An 18643-nucleotide genomic window follows, 5' to 3' on the forward strand; every position below is an offset into this window, starting at 1 on the left:
GAATGGGCAGAAAAGCGTACAGCAGGAATGTTAAGCAGAAAAAGCCTGCAAGACTTTGATGCAGTCCGAATGCAAAGAACTTCAGAATAGAACAAGTTACACTAGGTCAGTAAAAAAAAAACAATATAGCAGAGAAAGAGCAACCCTTCCCATGATATTCCATGTCAGCATCCAGCAGTCAGCTGTGTAAAAACTTCCTGAAGTTGAGTTGCATCATCACCATCACATTTAGCAGCTCCTCAAAGATGTAATAGAGTAATGCCTGATGCATTTTTGAGCCTGTTTGTATTTTGACCTCTAAAACACCCTTTGGCAAGGAATTCCACTGAGCAATTCAATTGCATGCTACATGGTAGGATGGAAGGGAGGCACACAGAAAAGCCATGAAAACAAAACAAAACAAAACAAAACAAAACAAAACAAAACAAAAACACCCCAAAAAACAACAAAAAAAAACCCCTACCACTTCTGTTAAATGTTTTAAAACTGCTTCATGAGAATTTCACTGAATGTTTCCTTGTTCTCATAATATTAAAGTTAATGTATACTTGTTCCCCAACTACCTTCTTGAGGCCTTGCTCAGTCATCTCTTTTCCAAGAAGAAGTATTTTATTTTAACTCTATCTCTGACAAACTCCTTCCATCTATCTCATCAGTCTTTATGCCCTTATCTCAAACTACCGCACCCTTTTGAAATAATGAAAACAAAAATACACACCACAGATAGATTTCACACACTGGATTTATGGATTGGCATTCTTGTTTTCAGTTTGTTATTCTATTTCTTTCCTACTCACACCAAATAATCTATTTGCCTTTTTAACTACTATGCTACGAGGAAGAGGTTTGTATCAGTGAGACTGCCAAATTACAGACCTCTCCTAACAGGCAATATAGCAGTGTTAAGTTGAAGAGTAGATGGAGGGCTTGTAAAGAACTCTGAAAGATCTGTTTTGACTAAGGGAATCTAAGATAGGCCATAAGGAGATGACAGAGAAGTAAGACTACATTTTCATTGAGATAGATATAGCATAAGTCTATGAATCATCTGCAAAGAGATGATATCTAAATTGTCTTTCTGCATAAGATTATGCAAAGATGAAGAGCAGAATAAGGGGGGAAAGAGGGGGCGGTTGAGAGACAACATGTTGCAGAGCTCCCACACAAAGCTGGGTAATGAATGAGAAAGATCCTCCAAAGGATGTGCTGAAGAAGTGATCACAGTATCCAAAAGCAGCAGAAAGATGACATTTGCCAAGAAGTCACAGGGCAAAAAGAACAGGGACATGGTCAACTGTTTGCACAGCTGGCTGGCAGATTGAGAGAATCAAAGCTAAAAATTTAAAGTGCAATTTACAATTATTAAAGTGATCTTTAGAAGTCTGTATCTTGCTTGGAGAGATAGTCTCAGAAGTGACCAGTGCCATCACCCCGCTCAGTCACAAGTGCCTCTGCTCTGCCTTTCAGCATACCCTTAGCACTACTGCCCTTCGCTGCAACGCGCTCTGCGCTCTGCCTGTTTCTGCTTCAGTAGCGTAGGGCCGTAGTAGGATGCTGAGAAGCTGCTTTACTCATAGTATTGCAATGCCCAGGGCTTTTATTTAGCAACTGGAATTGCTTTATACAGCCCTCTGAGAAGATCATATTGACCTGAGTTATTCTGAATTCCAACTGGAAGTGAGTAGCACACAGTTTTACGAGGCTCTACCAGGAACCGGGACACAAGCGGAAGGGCGGCCCCACTGCTATGGATCTGCATCGCCTTTTGTGACCCATTCCCAGATCAGTTAACCACATTTGCAATCTTCTGCTAAGCTTTCTCTTGCCAGAGAAGGAAATTACTAAAAAAAATTAACAAGTAGAGTTTCCCACCCTGAATTGTCTTTGAAGAACTGGTCCATGAAATGGAACAGACTATAACAAAATTACTACTTAATTTTTTGATCCTCTTATTCCTCTCTATTTTGCATTCACATCTCCCATGAAAGATGTTTTGTAGATGGGCTATGTGATTGCACAACAGCCAAAATGAGTAAGAAACCCTATAAACTAACTTGTTTTCCAACAATGACACGTGCACATGCAAATACTCACAGATACTTCTATACACCAACCACTTCTGAAAATACAAATGGAAATAACAGTAATCTTCCAAGCTCTCTCTTTTTCATTGCACACAGCAAAGAAAAAGGAAAAAAACCAAAACCCACCACCATTCTTACTGATCTACTTTATTTATTAACATTTTCTGTCCCTTAGAAAAAAGATAAATTAATTGTAATTAGCTCCCATTTGGACAATATTGTGTATAGCATTCATATCAGCAATGTGTTGAAAAAAGAGCTAAAATCAACACATACATTTTCTTAAGTGAAGACTTGAATAAAACAAAGTCAGGCACTTGGTTCCTCTTTCATTCCATATGATACACAGCTGCGTCAATCCCATCAGGAAACAGGCAACAGGAAATTCTTAACATTCTGAAGAGAAATCTAAAGATGTGTCTCATCACCCTTCCTCCTGAAAGTGCTTTTCGACGTTTCAAAGTGCTAGAAGATGTTTATACAAGTTCTAAAATTATTAATTACTTTGCTTAGCTTTTAAACAGCTCTAGGCCTCATTAAGTAGCTAACAAGGAGATAAATTTTTTTTTCTTTTTATAAGTTGCCTACACTATTTCATTTCCTTCATTTCAAAATATAAATTGTTAAGGAAACCTTGACACCTACAGACAAAATGAAAGCCAAGTACTCTAGCTATTGGAAAATGTTCCTTCATAATGTGCTGCTCCTGTGTTATTTGTGTTTCTAACTACAGCTCTTGCATATATAATTCCATTATACTTTTATAAATCACCATTTTGAAAAATGCTTTTGAACCATTAATATATTTTCCTGGTTAAAATTCTTTGAGATGTTCTTAACAAGAGTCTTAGATAATGAATTTGGGCAAACTCTGGAACAGTCTTTACAGTATTATCATTCTCATTAATTTTCAGAACTACCCACTGTGTTGAGATGATTGTCATGGGCCTAAGACTTCAATTTGGCTAAATATTTTTGCATATATTTCAACATATAAGTAACTAACAGATGTTTAAAATGTTAAGTTCACAATCTAGAAATAGTTAAATATTTACTGTAGTATCGTAATTTGGTTTTGCACTTATTTTTATTTTTCTGCTTCTATCTTTAAACATTCTTTTAGAGTCCTGCTTCACTGTAGGCAAAATGCTTTAAAACAACATCACATGAAAACAAAACATACTTGATTTAGTAAATACAGCTGTGTTTTTAAAGAAAGAAAAGAAATAAACACTTTAAGGTACTACAAATTAAAACAGAGAAAAGAAAACATTTCATGTAGAAATATTACTTTTACCTAAGGTCCAGGCTTAATGTAAAACCTTTTAAATTGTTTGCATAATAAAAGCAGTAAAATTAATGTTTTATTTCTACTTTAGAAACCTTATACATTCTACTGTCTTACACCATTCCTAGAAGGCTCTATTAGATGAAAACAAAATTACTTTCAAAATATACATACTTACAGCATATACAGTATCTTACTTTAGTCCAAAATATTCTTTTTCTTTGCCTTTTTTATTTAGTTTTTTTTTTTGCGGGGGGGGGGGGGTTGGTTTGGTTTGGTTTTTTGTTATCTTTTAAGACTGCTTCTGTTTCCATTGTTTCATCCTTAACCATTCACATATCAGAGCAATAAGTATTTCATTACTGGTTTATCTGTCCAGAGGCTTGAGAAGCAGTAACAATTAACCCTCCCTTCACAGTGATTGATACAGGCTTTGCTTTCAATTTGTTCCACTACACAGATCATGAAATTCTGAATGCGATCATCCTTATTGACCTACACTTTCAAACACACAGCTACAATGAGATGAAAGTAATTATTAAAAGGAACACAGGACTACTCAATGCTGAAACAAAGTCTTGAAAAATCTTTTAGATGACCTTCTCATAAAATTAGCATCTTTTGATGTGAAATAAAATTATGGATTTTCTTCAAAATCTGGAAATATGTAATGTAAATCTGATAAAGTTACAATATCATTATATCAGATAAGCCCAGTTCTAGTGTCACATCAGTTCACATATGACCCAATAAACAGTAACTTCAACCAGAGTGATCATAGTAGGATCACGCCCTATATATTTTAAAAGTTCCTCTGTCAGCTTTATTTTAGACCAGCTCTGCTTGAAATACTGTGTTGAAAATGACAAGACAGTAATTTCTATTCTATTGTAGTCTGTTTTGAGAAAGAAACAGTGCTTCTTTTTAAGATTCTGGACTTCTTGAGGCACCTAATGTAAATAAGTAGAGAGGAAATTCAGACTGCTAAGGAAAAATGAGAAACTCAAGTCAGATTTCCATCATCAGCTGAGATGAACCAAGACCTATACACACCACTGCTGGAGACTTACTGCAGTGGAAAACAAGTATTTTTCATAAACCCTGGAAAAATAACCCCACAAATTTCTTTCAACTGATACATTTTTAAAAATTAAATAGGATTGGTAGGTGAACAGTAATGATAGAACTACTTAAAAAAATGGGATGCAGTCAAAGAAAATCAGGACAGAAAACTGTGCAGAAGGATGTTCTTACAGGCCCGAGGCTCTAATCACAAAACAAAGTGATGGAGATGAACCAATACTGCATGGATTAGCAATGAATTATTTTGAACTATAATCATGTGCCAGCACAAAGGGGAGGTAAAAACTAGCCATTACTCACAAGCTGATCGGCAGATAAAAAGAAAAAATAAGTGAAGAAGGGAAAAATTTATATGCTAAATTGAGTCAGGAGAATAATGAAAATCTAAAATGTTGTTACACTTCAAGTAACATTATATTTAATGTCTTTCATGTAGTGTATAATGTTGAGTATTTACACAATAGGGTCTGTAAGACACTAGGGCTAAAGCAGGGTTAAATTGGATAACTCTTCTGTAAATTAGTACTGCATAGTAATATGTGCTGAAAAATATCCTAATAGATGAGTTAGTTTTAAAGTAGTACACATGGGCACTAATTTCTCCCACTGTAAAACTGCAGGAAATACATATATATATATATATACACATGCATAGATAGAGATTGGTACAGGTATATGAAAATATGTAAGTACACATACACACTTATGTATTCACAGGCATACATAATGAGGGATTTAATTTCCATTAGTCCATCTGAGAGCTAAGCATCACCATCTTAAGATTCAATGTTAGTTTTCCCTTCAGAAGAAAATGTTAGAAATTATTTTGTGAGAAAAGAAAAATCAAGACTACTACCCACAAAGATTCCTGAGATTCTCATGAACAGACTGTTTAAATGAAGAGCACTTTAATCAGTAGAGGAATCCTCACGTTTCTAATGTCTTGCTGTGCATTCTGCAGGTTATAGTAGCAGCTGGTAGAGGTCATATATCTTTTGTGAGCATCCCAAAAAGGCTCACTGCCAGACTGTTAAATTATGAATAAGCAATGAACAAAAGAATGCAGATACGGTGGTGACAAGATAATCCAAGCAAATTTATCTATGACAAATTTCACAGGATTAACAAATTACATTTACACAGAACAATAAAAATGAGGAGAAAAAAAAAAGAGGGGGAAATAAAGGAAAAAAAAAAAAAAAAAAAAAAAAAAAAGATGAGCCTACTTTTTGCTCACAGCATTAGAGGGAAAGAAAATCTCCATTCCAGTACATGTATTCACATTAACTTTAGATAAAGTAAGACGTAGCTTGCTGAAGATGAGCAACTAGAATTATTTCCTTTCAAGCAAATACATATTCTGTATCTATCTAATATACAACATATGCCCACACTTTGCAGTATACATGTATATAAGTCAGTGGAAAATCCTTTAAAGTTTTCCTCATAATTAGTAAGAAGCAGAATAAATATTGAAGAACTCTAATTTAGCCTTTTAGGCTAAGTATCTTTCCATTTTCTGTCAGTTAAAACACACTTTTTCCCTTAATCTCTTTGTGGTTTTTTCCTATTTGAATTGAACAAATATTGCAATAAATTATAATTTCCACAAGAAACAAGTCATGAATAGAACTTAATTTTTTTTTTTTTTTGCAGTAGTACCATAATAAACATTTTTTTTTAAATAATCACTCCTAAAGGAATTCTAAATCCATAATCTAAATACTGGCTGGTCCTAAAGATAGACATTCAGTATGTCAAATAATCTAGGGGGAAAGTAAAGGAGATTTGCAATGTTTGCTGCTTCCTGCAGTCTTCTGTTCTGGTTTTTGGAAGTGATACAAAAATTTTGAAATACTACTTTTAAAAAGCATGGAATATCAGTTTCAAAAGTGTAGTTCTGTAGAGAAGCATTTTTCTTCCTATTAAAAAGGAATGAAAAGGAAAACTAGGATAGAAAAAAAAAGGAATAAAAGGAAAGACAGCATCTCTTAGCTCAGAAATTTGAGTGTAAATAGAGTGATTGATAAAAGAAACAGCATATATGTTTGACAGATCTGGAATCAGCTGTGTCTTTTCTATCATGCTTCTCATCTGAAGTCTATTTTCTGTCACCTCCATTTATTTCCTGTTGTTTGTTAATCTGAAACAGTTGTTTAGTAAAAATAGATCTTGAATAAATATGGGCCTTCTGAAACCATATGTATCATTTGTGTATCGAATATATGTTCTTGTTACAGAGCACTGCCTACAAACAGGAAACCTCACTATTAAAGTGAACATCCAATTAATTAAGGTACTTTAGTAAACTACTTAGATTCTGCAAACAACTACTTGAGTACCATTTATCTAGCTCATTCAGCCAATGGAAAAATTACTGTAGTTTTGATTTCTCCCAAGAAATACAAGTTTTGTTGTAAAACTGAACAGCAGCTCAGAAGGAATAAATAGATAAATTAGCCAAAAGTATTTGTTTCTCTTTTTATGTTTATCTTCTGTTTGCTACTTAGCAAGAGAAAACAGGTTTGTTTTTTAAAATGCAGTTCTTTTCGAGAACCTCCTGTCCATACTGTTAGCAATTTATGCAAAGGCGAAGCAAACATGCCAATCCTACATCTAACTATAGTCAGACAAATAAAATCAGCTACTTTTTTTTTCCAGCTGTGAAGGTTGAAGGATAAGTACCACTGGCAGCTATTCTCTTTTGTTTTTCAATACTTTTCCCCTTTTTTAATCGTGCTGCCAGCACTGTACAGATCCAGTCACTCAGTTCTTTCTATTGACCTCAACCTTGACCTGTAAAAACTGCCCACTTACATTTTTTTCCCACAAAGTAACAAATTCTGCTTCCCATCATCTCTAAGAAAAACCAGCTTTTTAACAAACATTTTTCTAAAATTTGATATACTATACTTTTGCTAAATGAATTACAGCTTTGGCACCTAACTCATATAAGCCTAGGTGTGAGTAAACTGGTTGTAAATGTGAATTTGCACAGTACTTTCAAACATGGCATTTAAGCAGGAGGGAAAGAATATCCCCCACACCCATCCCCTATTCTAATATGTAAATATAGAGTTCTGATATTTAAATATACAGTTCTGTGCCCAAATTTCAGCACAACCATAACCCTTTAGGGTTTCATCCAAAATGACTGTTCAAAGACTATTCATTGCACAATAAAATTCAGCTTAAAACAATGTAATATCTAATGAAGCCTATTCTAAATTTCTATTGGAGACAAAATTCCCAGGCAAGTATTTCAAAGGGAGCTTATAGAATTTAGGTGCCCATATTTCACTAAAATGCAGTATGTGTTGAATGCCTAAATCCAACAGGCTCTTCAGAAAATCCAAGCCCCTGGGACATTATCATAGATTACATATATATATATATATATATATATATATAATTCTTACTATATCCCCTAAGTTCACTATATACATATGTAAACCTAACATGCCTGCAGGTAATGGAACAGTACTTTTCCACTTAAATTATTTAACATAAGTGTTGAACTTCTATTATACATCAAGCTAACAGCTAATTTTAAATTGCAATCAAGCCATTCTCTGAAAGCACTTTATTTCAGTGGAGGTTTTGCCTGTAAAAGAAATATAAATCCCTCTAATGAAGGCAGTGTAATCTTTGAGTACACAGTCAAAATGGGGGCTGGAATTTTATTCCTAATGCTAACATTGACATCTTTTGCCACTTCTGCTAGTTCTCAAGATTTTTTTGTGTGTAACTATCTCATCAGTAAAACATGTAGAACACCATTTTCAGACCTTTCGAAGCATGCGAAGCCAAATAAAGAAGCATATCTACAGAAATACTCAGTATTAATATTAAAGTCTTCTTCAGACATTGGCTGACATCAATGAGAAGTTCCCCAGAACAGACAAATGACAGAACATGACAGAAGAGTGAAAGTCCAAAATGCAACATACAAGAAAGTCTGGGAAAATAACCTTAGCAAGAAAATCTTCAAAACTCCGCTTTCAGTAATCTGTTTCAAATTCTTTGTAACATATCACTTGTTCTTTAACGTGCCTGGCTCTCGCCTGCATGTAGTGCCGGGTAAGGGCTGGCATAACTCTCAGTATCTAGCTGCAGCAGGCTGAGATCAGGATCTCCTTGAGAATCACTCTGTTTTTACTTGACAATCTCAAGACTTTTGCGTTTTACAGCACAGGCAAAGTTCACTTCTGCTCTCACTAAGTATATTTGTCATTGCGATCTCTCTGAGGGAAAATTCACATCTATTAAATTATATGTTAAAAATACTTTTATCCTTGCTTGTGATTCTCTGTAGTATACTTTAATTGTGTACATAATTTCATTTGGGACTTTTCTAAAGATTAAGGTACAACTTGAACTTAATATTCTCCCAAAGACAGGGTCCAGTTCTGCCAAATTAGAGACACAAATACTATCCTACCCTTACTGTACCTTCTTTGTCCTGTGTAATATACTTCTGTGGCATACAAAATTAACGAATATTTGTACTACTCAAAGTCCTGTTCAAATGAATGGCACAACGGTCCTATTCATTTGACTAGGACTTTGTGTATTGCAAAACCACTGCTCGAGCTAGTCACAGAACAATGCTCTAGTCATATAAGACATGGCAGCAACTATTATATTCTTACTATGGCACATCTTCTTATGCAGCAAAATACAATATTATTACAAATTATCCTTATTATGCAAAGTCCTATTAAACAAAAAGTCGCACACCTCATTCACACTAATGGGATTTTGTATGTTAAAGATAACATACAGTAGCCTTATAAATATTACATAGAAAGAAATTGCCTATTCTGAAAAAATGTAATTCTTTTGAAATTAATTTTCAAAACATTTCATCTCGTGGCCTTAAATCTTTGGCAGCTTCTTAAAAAAAAAAAAAAAAAAAAAAAGCCAAACATTAAGCATAAGCAAACAGACCAAAGAAACAAACGACGGGGTTGAAAATGCAGTCTTTGCTATGTACCTTAAAAATATCCTATGTTAAGGATATGTAAACAAATTTCCAGGGTGACATCCTGCAGAACAAGTTTGTTTGATTCATTTTAAAATATGCTATGACTATGCTGAAAACATAAGATGAGGTCTTTTATACCTGCAAGAGCTACTGCTGATAAAAATATAAAATTGATCTGATGGAATAACTGAATGTAAGGCTTATTCACATGAGATGAGATGAGATTTCAGGGAACGGTTTCATAACAGTAAACAGTTACTTAATTGCTAACAAATTAATTTCTGCTACGTTGATTAAATGGCTTCATTCTACTGACCTCGATGAGAGAAGAATCATTCCAAAAATGTTAATAAAATGGTAACAGTTAGTTTTCATGATCAGTATCAGTTATTCAAAATTCTTGTCTTAGAATACATTTTCCAATAAAGATGATATTGTTATAAAGATCATTTTATGAAACAAAAAAAAAAATTAAACACTCTTTACTTTTTAGGAAGTATGGTGATGAAACTAGCACCTAGAATGTCAATTTTCAACAACTGTTTTACATCACTCTCACAGTAAAATTCCCATCTGGGCTGGCAACTTGTGTGCCAAGTTTCAAACACATGTGATTTGAAATTGCCAGTATATTAGACTCTGAAATTCAAGTGAGATGCTAATAAAAAGAGATGGGTACTGACAATAGATTCTCATATTCTCTTAAAAACACCTATGGGTCCGAGTGTTGTACTAATCTGTTAACAAAAATCTCTAATTATTTGTAATTTACTTATAGTACAGCATTAGAATGTAATGCCATCAAATTGTTAGAAAACAAGCTAACTGGATATAGTTTGTAAGAAAAAAAACAGTTGTGCTGTAAAGAATGTAAAAATGGTGCTGCAGACAAAACCTTGTTATTCAGAATCCCATTAGTTACTGAAAATACCTAATATAAGTTTTGTTGATCAATACTCTCATGTAAGCCCTAAATAATGTATGATTCCAGTGGAGAAAAATGCAGCAAATCAAATATGGTGGGAGAATGTTTCAAATTATGAAGAGTAGTATGACTGCTAATCCATAAATCAGAAATCAGAAAGATTGTTGTAATGTGGGAGGGCTCTATTTAATAAAGGTCATTATAACTCCTGGCTCTAGAGCTATAAGATCTAATATCCTCTCTGCTAGCTCTATGATATGCCCATGCATTACTGTTCTTGTTGACAGTCTGTTGCCTTGGAAATATTTCATTATTTCAGTTTTTCCATTTGTAGACCCTTGGCCTTGTGATATGAAGGCCACCCTATTTCATATTTTCGATTATCATTTAAGCAATCTTCTGGAGCTATTTATATAAAAGCAAGTGTTAGACAATGCATATCATCATTTATCACTGCTATGTTTAAGCTCATGCTCTAGAAAAAGTGCCAAAATAAGGGTTTTTTCTCTTTCACTTTAAACCAATAGCACTCTAATATTATGATATTCTACACAAATCAATGCTGGCATATCATATGCATGACACTTCTGTCTATTTCATTTTCTTGAGTGTATATCCACACAGCTGAAAAAACTAAACTGTTGCTGTAACTGTAAAATTTGCTAAGACTCACAGTTTAAAAGAAAATCGAACAAATATAAGTGTGTAACTTTTCATATATCCTTTTAAGAAACTAAACAGGTGAAAAAAAGTTTCAAAACTATTCAAGTGCCTGTTTACATCAGAGACTACTACTTTTTCCATCTGTTTTGTAAGCACATTTTTTGCTTGAAAAAAAAAATGTAACACAATCTACCTATATACTTGAGGTAGTGAAGACTAAAAAAACAATGTACCTAAAGTTAATTTAGAGGATTCTTAATCCTGAGAACTAGTTTACTGAAGTAGTAGCTAAGAGACTGCAAAACCCTTTCAGTAAGTGATATGCTCCTGTATTTCAAATATCTTGGTTCCTACAGATGAAAGGATGTGTACAAAGACAGCTAAAATAGTTACATGCAAGACTTCATGAGCACATTACACAACTTTTAATAAAATGTACATCAGTATCTGTTTATTGAAGTATTGATCCGTTTTCTCCAAAACTTTAAGGAATAAACAGACTAACATTATTTTTGCTACAAAAATGTCATCAACTTCTACATGCAATACTTATACCTAAACTATCCAGAGCACTGTAGAGATAACAAAGGGAACCCTAAGGGCAAAAACAACTTCTTGGACACTAGGCCAAGTTTGTGGCTATTAGTGTTCTAGGAATTTAGACTACCTTTTTCCCCTGAAATGATTACACCTCCCACTCCCTACAGGGAAAAACTACTCCGATCCAACCTTTAAAATGACAGCATCAGAGCTGAACAAGAAGATGCTATTAAAGGGCATTAAATTAAATACAGTATATCCTCCTACAACTTCAATCAGAATTTCAGACCAAGTGTTATTTAGTTCAGCTCTCAAGTGGAGCAGAATAACAAATCGCGCACTTTGATTTACCTTCTCCGAATGCCAAATGGAGACAGGTGATAAAGAAAGCACTCATGCACAGGCTATGAAGTTTCCCCTAGAAATTAATTCTATCTTGAAGATTCCTATCTCAGAGAAATTCCCAAAATGGCACACAAATATGCTTCTTGCTGGAGAGATTACTGAAGCTATGCTGGCAAATACACTTAGCACTAATATAGTAACATTCTCAAAAAGAAGACAGCAGAATTGTTTGTTGTGGGGGAACAGGACCTATTCATATGAATTGTTTTTCCAACAAAGAATTCTGCAGGAGAAAAACCTGCTGCTTTAAGTGTTATTAACACAGTAGAAACACCTTTGCAGTCACTGGAATGAAGATTAAAAAAAAAATGTTTATAGTTGAAAATGAAAATCTGTAGTTAAGTCATTGACATCTGAGGATGCACTGTTTTCCCATTACGTGTATCTCCTAATTTTGCTACATATCAACATAGCCTTGTCAAAGTGCAACAGTTAACGCTAATGCATCTAAGACAAGCACACTAACACTTCAGTGGTGAATATGAGATGTATGGGTTTTTTATACCACGCAGTCTGCTTTCTTAGGAAAATGGCACAGCTACTTAGACAAATTCTGTGGGGTTTGGAAGTTGTACTAGAAAAGCTGATCATTCTAAAATATGCAAGTATGAAATTAAGGCTGAAGTTCTTTTGTTTAAATATTTTTCAGACTTATTTTTGCTATGAAATACAAACCGACTAACACATGATCCAGCTACTTTTAAAGGCTATCTAAATGGTAATTTCCATTTTTCCAACTAGCCAGGAACCTTCCTCACCCCTCACACTCAAGTTCACTTGTAACGCTAAAGAGGGCGGGAGGGAAAGAGCCCAGCCCAAAACCTCTGGCTGCTCTTCTTCTGGGCATGTATCTCGTCGCAGTGTAGCAATGGAGCTTTGAATACTTTTGTGAGAATCACAAAGTAACATCACATGAACTTGTACTCTTGTCTCCTACCAGTCACTTCTAGAAAGATTCACTTTACTAGAACAAATCCGCTACGGGCAATTCGTGTCACCAGCAGAGCACATTAATCACAAGCACTCTCTCCCAACAAAAGTACATGGGGCAGGCGGCGGGCCGGGAACCAAGCGGGGGGGGGCAGCGCGATCACCCCCCGCCTCCCTCCCCGGACCCCGCGCACCGCCTCCCTGCCTCCCCGCCCGCCCGCCCGCCCGCGCACCGGCTCCGCTCTGCGCACCCCGGGGGCCGCGGGCACCCGCGGCCGGCACGGCGGCGGCGGGGCGGGGGGCCGGCCCGGGCAGCCCCGCGGGCGCAGCTGGCGGCGCGCCCCCCCCGCTCCGGCCTAGCCGCACTTGAACCGCACCGGCGGGGCCGGCCCCTCCGCCCGGAACGCCGGGCCTGGCGCGGCGCCCCAGGGCCGCCGAGCGGCGGGGGCCGCCCGGGGGGGCCTCCCGCCCCCGCGCACACGCACACACACGCACACGCACACACACACACACACACACACACACACACACACACACACACACATGCTCACATACACACACGCGCCCGCTCCACAACGCGCCCCGCCAAGCACCGGCTTCGGCAGCCGCGGCGGTGCGGCCACCGGAGCGGGGCCGCTGCTGCGCGGCTTGTTCTGAGTGTGTGTGTGTGTGTGTGTGTGCGTGTGTGTGCGTGTGTATGTGTGTGTGCGTGCGGCTGGCGGTGCGCACTAGGAGGAACTCACGGTGCCCGGCTGTGCGAGCAGCGGGTGCCGGCGGCAGGTCCCCCCACCCCGGCATGGCAGCCAGCCCCGGCCCCCGGCGCCGGCGGCTTGGCCCGGCCCGGCGCTGCTGCGGCGGCTGCTGCTGCTGCTGCTGCTGCAGGTTCAATAAAGAGAAAGTGTTACCGTTCTCGCCTGGAAGGATCCTGCTGAAAGCTTGGCTTGGTGGGCGCCATCTTCCTGGGATTTTTTTTTTTTTTTTTCTCCTCTCTCCCTTACTTTTCCCCCTCCTGATGTTGGTGTGTGTTGTGTGTCTAGCAGCAGCAGCGGCGGCAGCAATGGCCCCGGTTAGCCAGACAGGCTAAGGAAAAGTACTGAGGCCAAAGCATCGCGGGCTCCCACTCTTCCGCGCAGTCCTGGTGCAGGTTGCTTGCTCGCTTGCTTGCTAGCGCTGCTGCTGCCGCTGCCGCCGTCCATAAGCCGAGGAGCGGAGGGAGCCGGGGCCCCGCCGGCCCCAGAGACATGCCCAGCGCAGGCAGCGGCGGCGGCCGGCGGCGGCGGCGGGAAGAGCTAGCCGCGGCGCAGCCCCGGCGGGCAGCCCGGCCGCTGGCATCGCCCGGCAGGTGCGGCACACGCACACACACACACACACACACACACACACACACACACACACACACACACACGCACAGTCTCTCACACACACACGCACGCACACGCACTCTCTCGCACACTCGCACACACACCCCCGCGCCCGCGGGCCGGGCTACGCGGGGTGCCAGGCCATCGGGCTAGCGGGGCGGGGGCGGGGGAGGGAAGGAGGGGTGTCAGGGATCTCCAAGCTTGACCGCTGTGAAAGTATTCCTGGGCATTTTCCAGCTGCTTTCCCAGCTCCGCTCCCGCTCTGCGTGCAGGGGACACAGCCTCTGCTGCCGGCGCAACAACGCCACTCAGTTGCAGTTTCGCACACTTTCTTCCTCTGGAGTCTAGGCTCCAGCAACGAAGAGGAGCAGAGGGAGGCAGGGACTACAACACCGCGGGCGCAGAAGCGCGGCGGGAACACACCGGGCACAGGCAGCGTGTCAACCGTGGGCTTCCACAGTGGAGGACGGGCTCGGGTGGGAACAGCGGGCCGGGGTATGCGAGGGCCCTGAGACCCACGGGGCCGTACGCGGGTGTGTCCGGATCCAGCCCGGACGGGCCGGGCCGGGGGGAAACCCGAGCATCCCCCAGACACCTCCGAGAACGCGCCCGCACGTCCTGAGAGTGGGCATGGGGTACCAGCGACATAAAAACGCATAATGCTGGAAATGTGAACTTAGAATGACGACCCGCTTTGTTGGCAAAGGGTGTAGCACTTCACGCGGTTTTATTGGAGATTATGAAACTAATCATGAAGTAAAGGAGCGGGGAAAAGAAACCGCTACCTTAATCGTTCCTTCCAGGTCCCCGGGAGAGCGCGAGCTAAAAGCTTTTCATCTCCAAGGTAACTTTGTGGCTGTTCTGCTGCTCCCTTGGAAGTACAAATGCCCGGGCCTGATCCTGCACCCAGGGAAAATCCAACGGGCTTCCTTTGGGAAAGGGACGAGCCCCGAAGGTCGGCCGCATTTATTCACGAGAAACGTTTCCGCGACTACTCCAAAAGTTTTTCTGGGGGGAGGGGAGGAGGCTGGGGGCCAAGAACGTGTGCGAGCCTCCGGGCAGAGCCAAGGGGAAGAAGTTAGCAAAACACCTGGAAGTTTGGCTGCCGGGCGCCGTCCGCGCACCGGGGGCCGAAGGATTTCCTTCCGCAGGAGGCACCCGTGCCGGCGTAACTTGGCGCGGGGCGCGGGGCCGGGGACGCGGCCGCGCTTCGGGGCCACCGCCGCCCGCCGCGCACGTGCGGCCTTCGCGCGGCCGCTGCGCACGTGCGGGGCCGGCGGCGGCCGCCGGGCCTCGAGAGCCGCGAGCCCGCGGCGGGAGCGGGCGGGGCCGCGGGGCCGCGCTGCGCGCCGGGCGGCCGCAAGGTGGGCACCCGGGGCTGCGGGGGGGGCTGCCTATACAAAGTAGCAGACGCCGCTCCCGGCCGGCACTCCTGTCTGCTCGCCTCCGAAATGAAGGGGGAAAAAAAAAAAAAAAAAAAAAAAGTTAACAGGTGTCTCCTCGGCTGTGGCAATAGAGTAAGGAGGTGTCGTGTCTGCCGTATTTTAAGCGTTTTGAGAAAGCACGGAGAAAAATCGTTCGACGTAAACCATGCTGTTTCATCCATAATATAGAGTGAAATTTGGAAGAAGTGCATAAATGTTTCCTCTCGTAGGCTAGTGTGCGAGGCATCCAGACTGGTCTGGATTCCTTATAGTAAAAGTACTTGAATATCTATTAAGCACTGTTTGGATTAGAGGTGTTAGTAGTTTGTCAGAGAAGTATTGCTTTTATAACTTCTTCCTGATTGCAGACTGATAGAACCAAACTATTAAACGCGAAGTACTAAAAAAATTGTATGCTGCCTTGTCTACATAATTCTGTTTAACTTAAAGTCTCCAGAGGTCTCTTTCATTTGTCTAAAAGCCAATCTGACATTTCTGACCCTTGACTTCCCCACTTCACAGACTAAACTATTGTGATTGCTGCCTGTACTTCCTCGTTAAAGTGTCCGTCAGTTTCCATTGTAATTTAAATATTTTAGAAGTGACAAAAATGATACAGAATCCATAAAAAGAAAGAAACTTTAATCTACTCTTTATAACTCTCACATTCAAGATTTTTTTTTTGGGGGGGGTATATGAAGAATTGGTGTGTTTGCTCGAGCAAACAAGACTCCTGCTTAGTTTAAAATATTTCTTAGCTAAGAACGTCCTTAGGTATCATCAGAGCTTACTTCAGGAGTATCCGTTCCCTATTAACTCTCATTTGATAACGCCTACAAAAGTTACTATCAAACGTTTTGTATCACAGGCATCAAAACTATGGGAAGCAACACAAAAGTTGCTGAATGATATAGCACACAATGATCAGTTATCTAAATCTGGCTCCTAAACTAATTAAGTTTGAAATATTATGCTGAAGCTTCCTATTTTTTTTTCTCTTTTACATCATAGGGATGTTTAGTTTGGGCGTTTAAGATTATACAGCATTTTTCTTGGTATTTAATTTAATGCAATAGTGGAAAGCAAGATACTCGGGGCAGCGCCCTTTTTATTGCATTTAGAGAAATGTAAATGTTTTGTTCCAATTTCAGTAGATCTGTTGTCGTCTACTTTTTTTGAGGATTCGGCTACGAGTATAAGTTTATGATAAAGCAAACTAACAGATTCAGACTTCAGGTTTAGAAACATAAAGAAATGTCAGGTAATTAATTAAGTTTCATGTTAGTATCAGCATATATCGATGAATTGTTAGGGCAAATGGGGAACGTCTTTAAACTTCATGATGACTTACTGCCAACTTTCTACGCTTTGCTTCCTAAAGGCGCTCTCTGTGAATTTCCTGCATTTGCATTAGAATGCATTTAAGATGAAAAAAATAACAGTGCTGAGTATACTTAAGGTTTCGGCTATATCTCCCTGTAGTAACAGGTGACATGCTAAAACTGTTAAAACTACAATGTGGAATTGCAAGTGTGCAATCCCAAGTGAAAATGGTACTCATTCTTGGTTGAAAGAAAATTATCAATCAGCATACCATGATCAATTATCCCCCTGGCTGCCACACACTGGGATTTGCACAAGGCATTGACATTGAGAAATTCCTCTTTAGAAAGGATGAGCGGACGGGATCCCAAACTTTGCAGCAGCCAAGCTAAGACGCTGGGGTCTCACTTTTTTTTCTTTCTTTCTTTCTTTCTTTTTTTTTTTTTTTTTTTTTTTCTTGTTGTTGCTTTACAGCTCATCCAGGACAAAACTAGGAGATTGTGTTTACTTCTCAGTGCATTTTAAAAGATGCTGTATTAAAAAAAAAAAAAAAAAAAAGAGAAAAATACACCCTCCCCTCCAACCAAGCTCTCCCCCCTCCAACAAACAGAAATTAGAGATTGAAAAAAAAAAAAAAAAAAAAAAGGAAAACAAAGAAACACAAAAGCAAAAAGCACAAAGAAAAAGCAAGTGAGGGAGCCTCAAGAGGAGCCGCACACCCCTCTCCCAGTCGGTGCTCACCGTTGTTGGTAGGAGGTGATGCCCTGGACGTTTTGCGGGTTGCCGTTGGCCGCGGCGCCGGCTCTCCCCATGCCCGGCGCCGCCGGCACCCCCCCGGCCGCCCCGCCGGCCGCCGCCGCCGTCACCTGCACGCTGAAATCCGGGAAGATCCTGATCATCCCCGCGGCTCAGCACCCAGCGAGTGTCGGCGAAGAGGTGCAGCAGCAGCGACTCTCCCTCCGGCGGCTGCAGCAGCAGAGCCAGGCACACTGCAATCCCATTAGTGAGTGGCGGCCACTGTGAGTGAGGACGGGCGCTTTGATGTGAGCGGCTGGGCTGAGATTGAGGAGTTTGGGGGGGCAAGGGGTAAAGGGGGGGGGGGAAATGGGAAATTTACCGAATTGCAAACATGCAACGCGCGAAGATTTGGGAAGCGAAGTGGAATATCAGAGCTGCCAAAAAAAAAAAAAAAAAAAAAAAAAGGTATGTCGAATACTACTGGAGCTGTAGATATAGGCGAAAAATCCAAGCTGAGGAGGGACGGGGAGGAGAGAGGGGGGCGCAATTACTTTAGCGGTGCAGTGAAAATGATGAGCAGCAAATGTTGCCTTTTTTCCCTCCTCCTTCTCGTCCCTCCACCCCCCACCCTCCACCCAAAATGCAAGTCTTAGAGGATTTCTCTGTCTCAATGAAGTAATAATAAAGGCGGCTGACCACAGTCTGGGCTAGCGCCAACTGCGCGGGGGGGCAGGGGGGGTGGGAAGGCGGGGGGGGGGGGGGAAGGGGAGGAATATCCCTGCTCCCAGAGTCCTGAGGAGAAGAGGAAGAGTGGAGGATTGTTGCAGCACAAGTTCTCGCTCTTGGTAACTTGCTTTTGCTCTCCTAGAGGCACCCCGCAGCCCCCCTCCGT

At 40.7% G+C, this 18643-nt stretch overlaps 1 protein-coding gene across 2 annotated transcripts in view; it reads right to left on the minus strand.

Annotated features, from left to right (window-relative positions):
• NPAS3 (neuronal PAS domain protein 3) overlaps window positions 1-18367 on the minus strand; it is a 597540-nt gene extending 579173 nt beyond the window's left edge. The window contains exons 1-3 of one of the 2 annotated variants that reach the window (XM_053946205.1): window positions 18303-18367; window positions 18131-18185; window positions 17755-18030 (exon numbers count right to left, since the gene is read on the minus strand). In XM_053946205.1, coding sequence (XP_053802180.1) covers window positions 17755-17912 — 158 coding nt within the window. In that variant the 5' untranslated portion in view covers window positions 17913-18030; window positions 18131-18185; window positions 18303-18367. Of the gene's footprint in view, window positions 1-17754; window positions 18031-18130; window positions 18207-18302 lie in introns of those variants that run through there. The other variant, XM_053946206.1, reaches the window with a different exon arrangement.
• Between the last annotated feature and the right edge of the window lie 276 nt (window positions 18368-18643).

Source organism: Vidua chalybeata, chromosome 6 (genome assembly GCF_026979565.1).
Source record: "Vidua chalybeata isolate OUT-0048 chromosome 6, bVidCha1 merged haplotype, whole genome shotgun sequence".
Classification (NCBI taxonomy): Eukaryota; Metazoa; Chordata; class Aves; order Passeriformes; family Viduidae; genus Vidua; species Vidua chalybeata.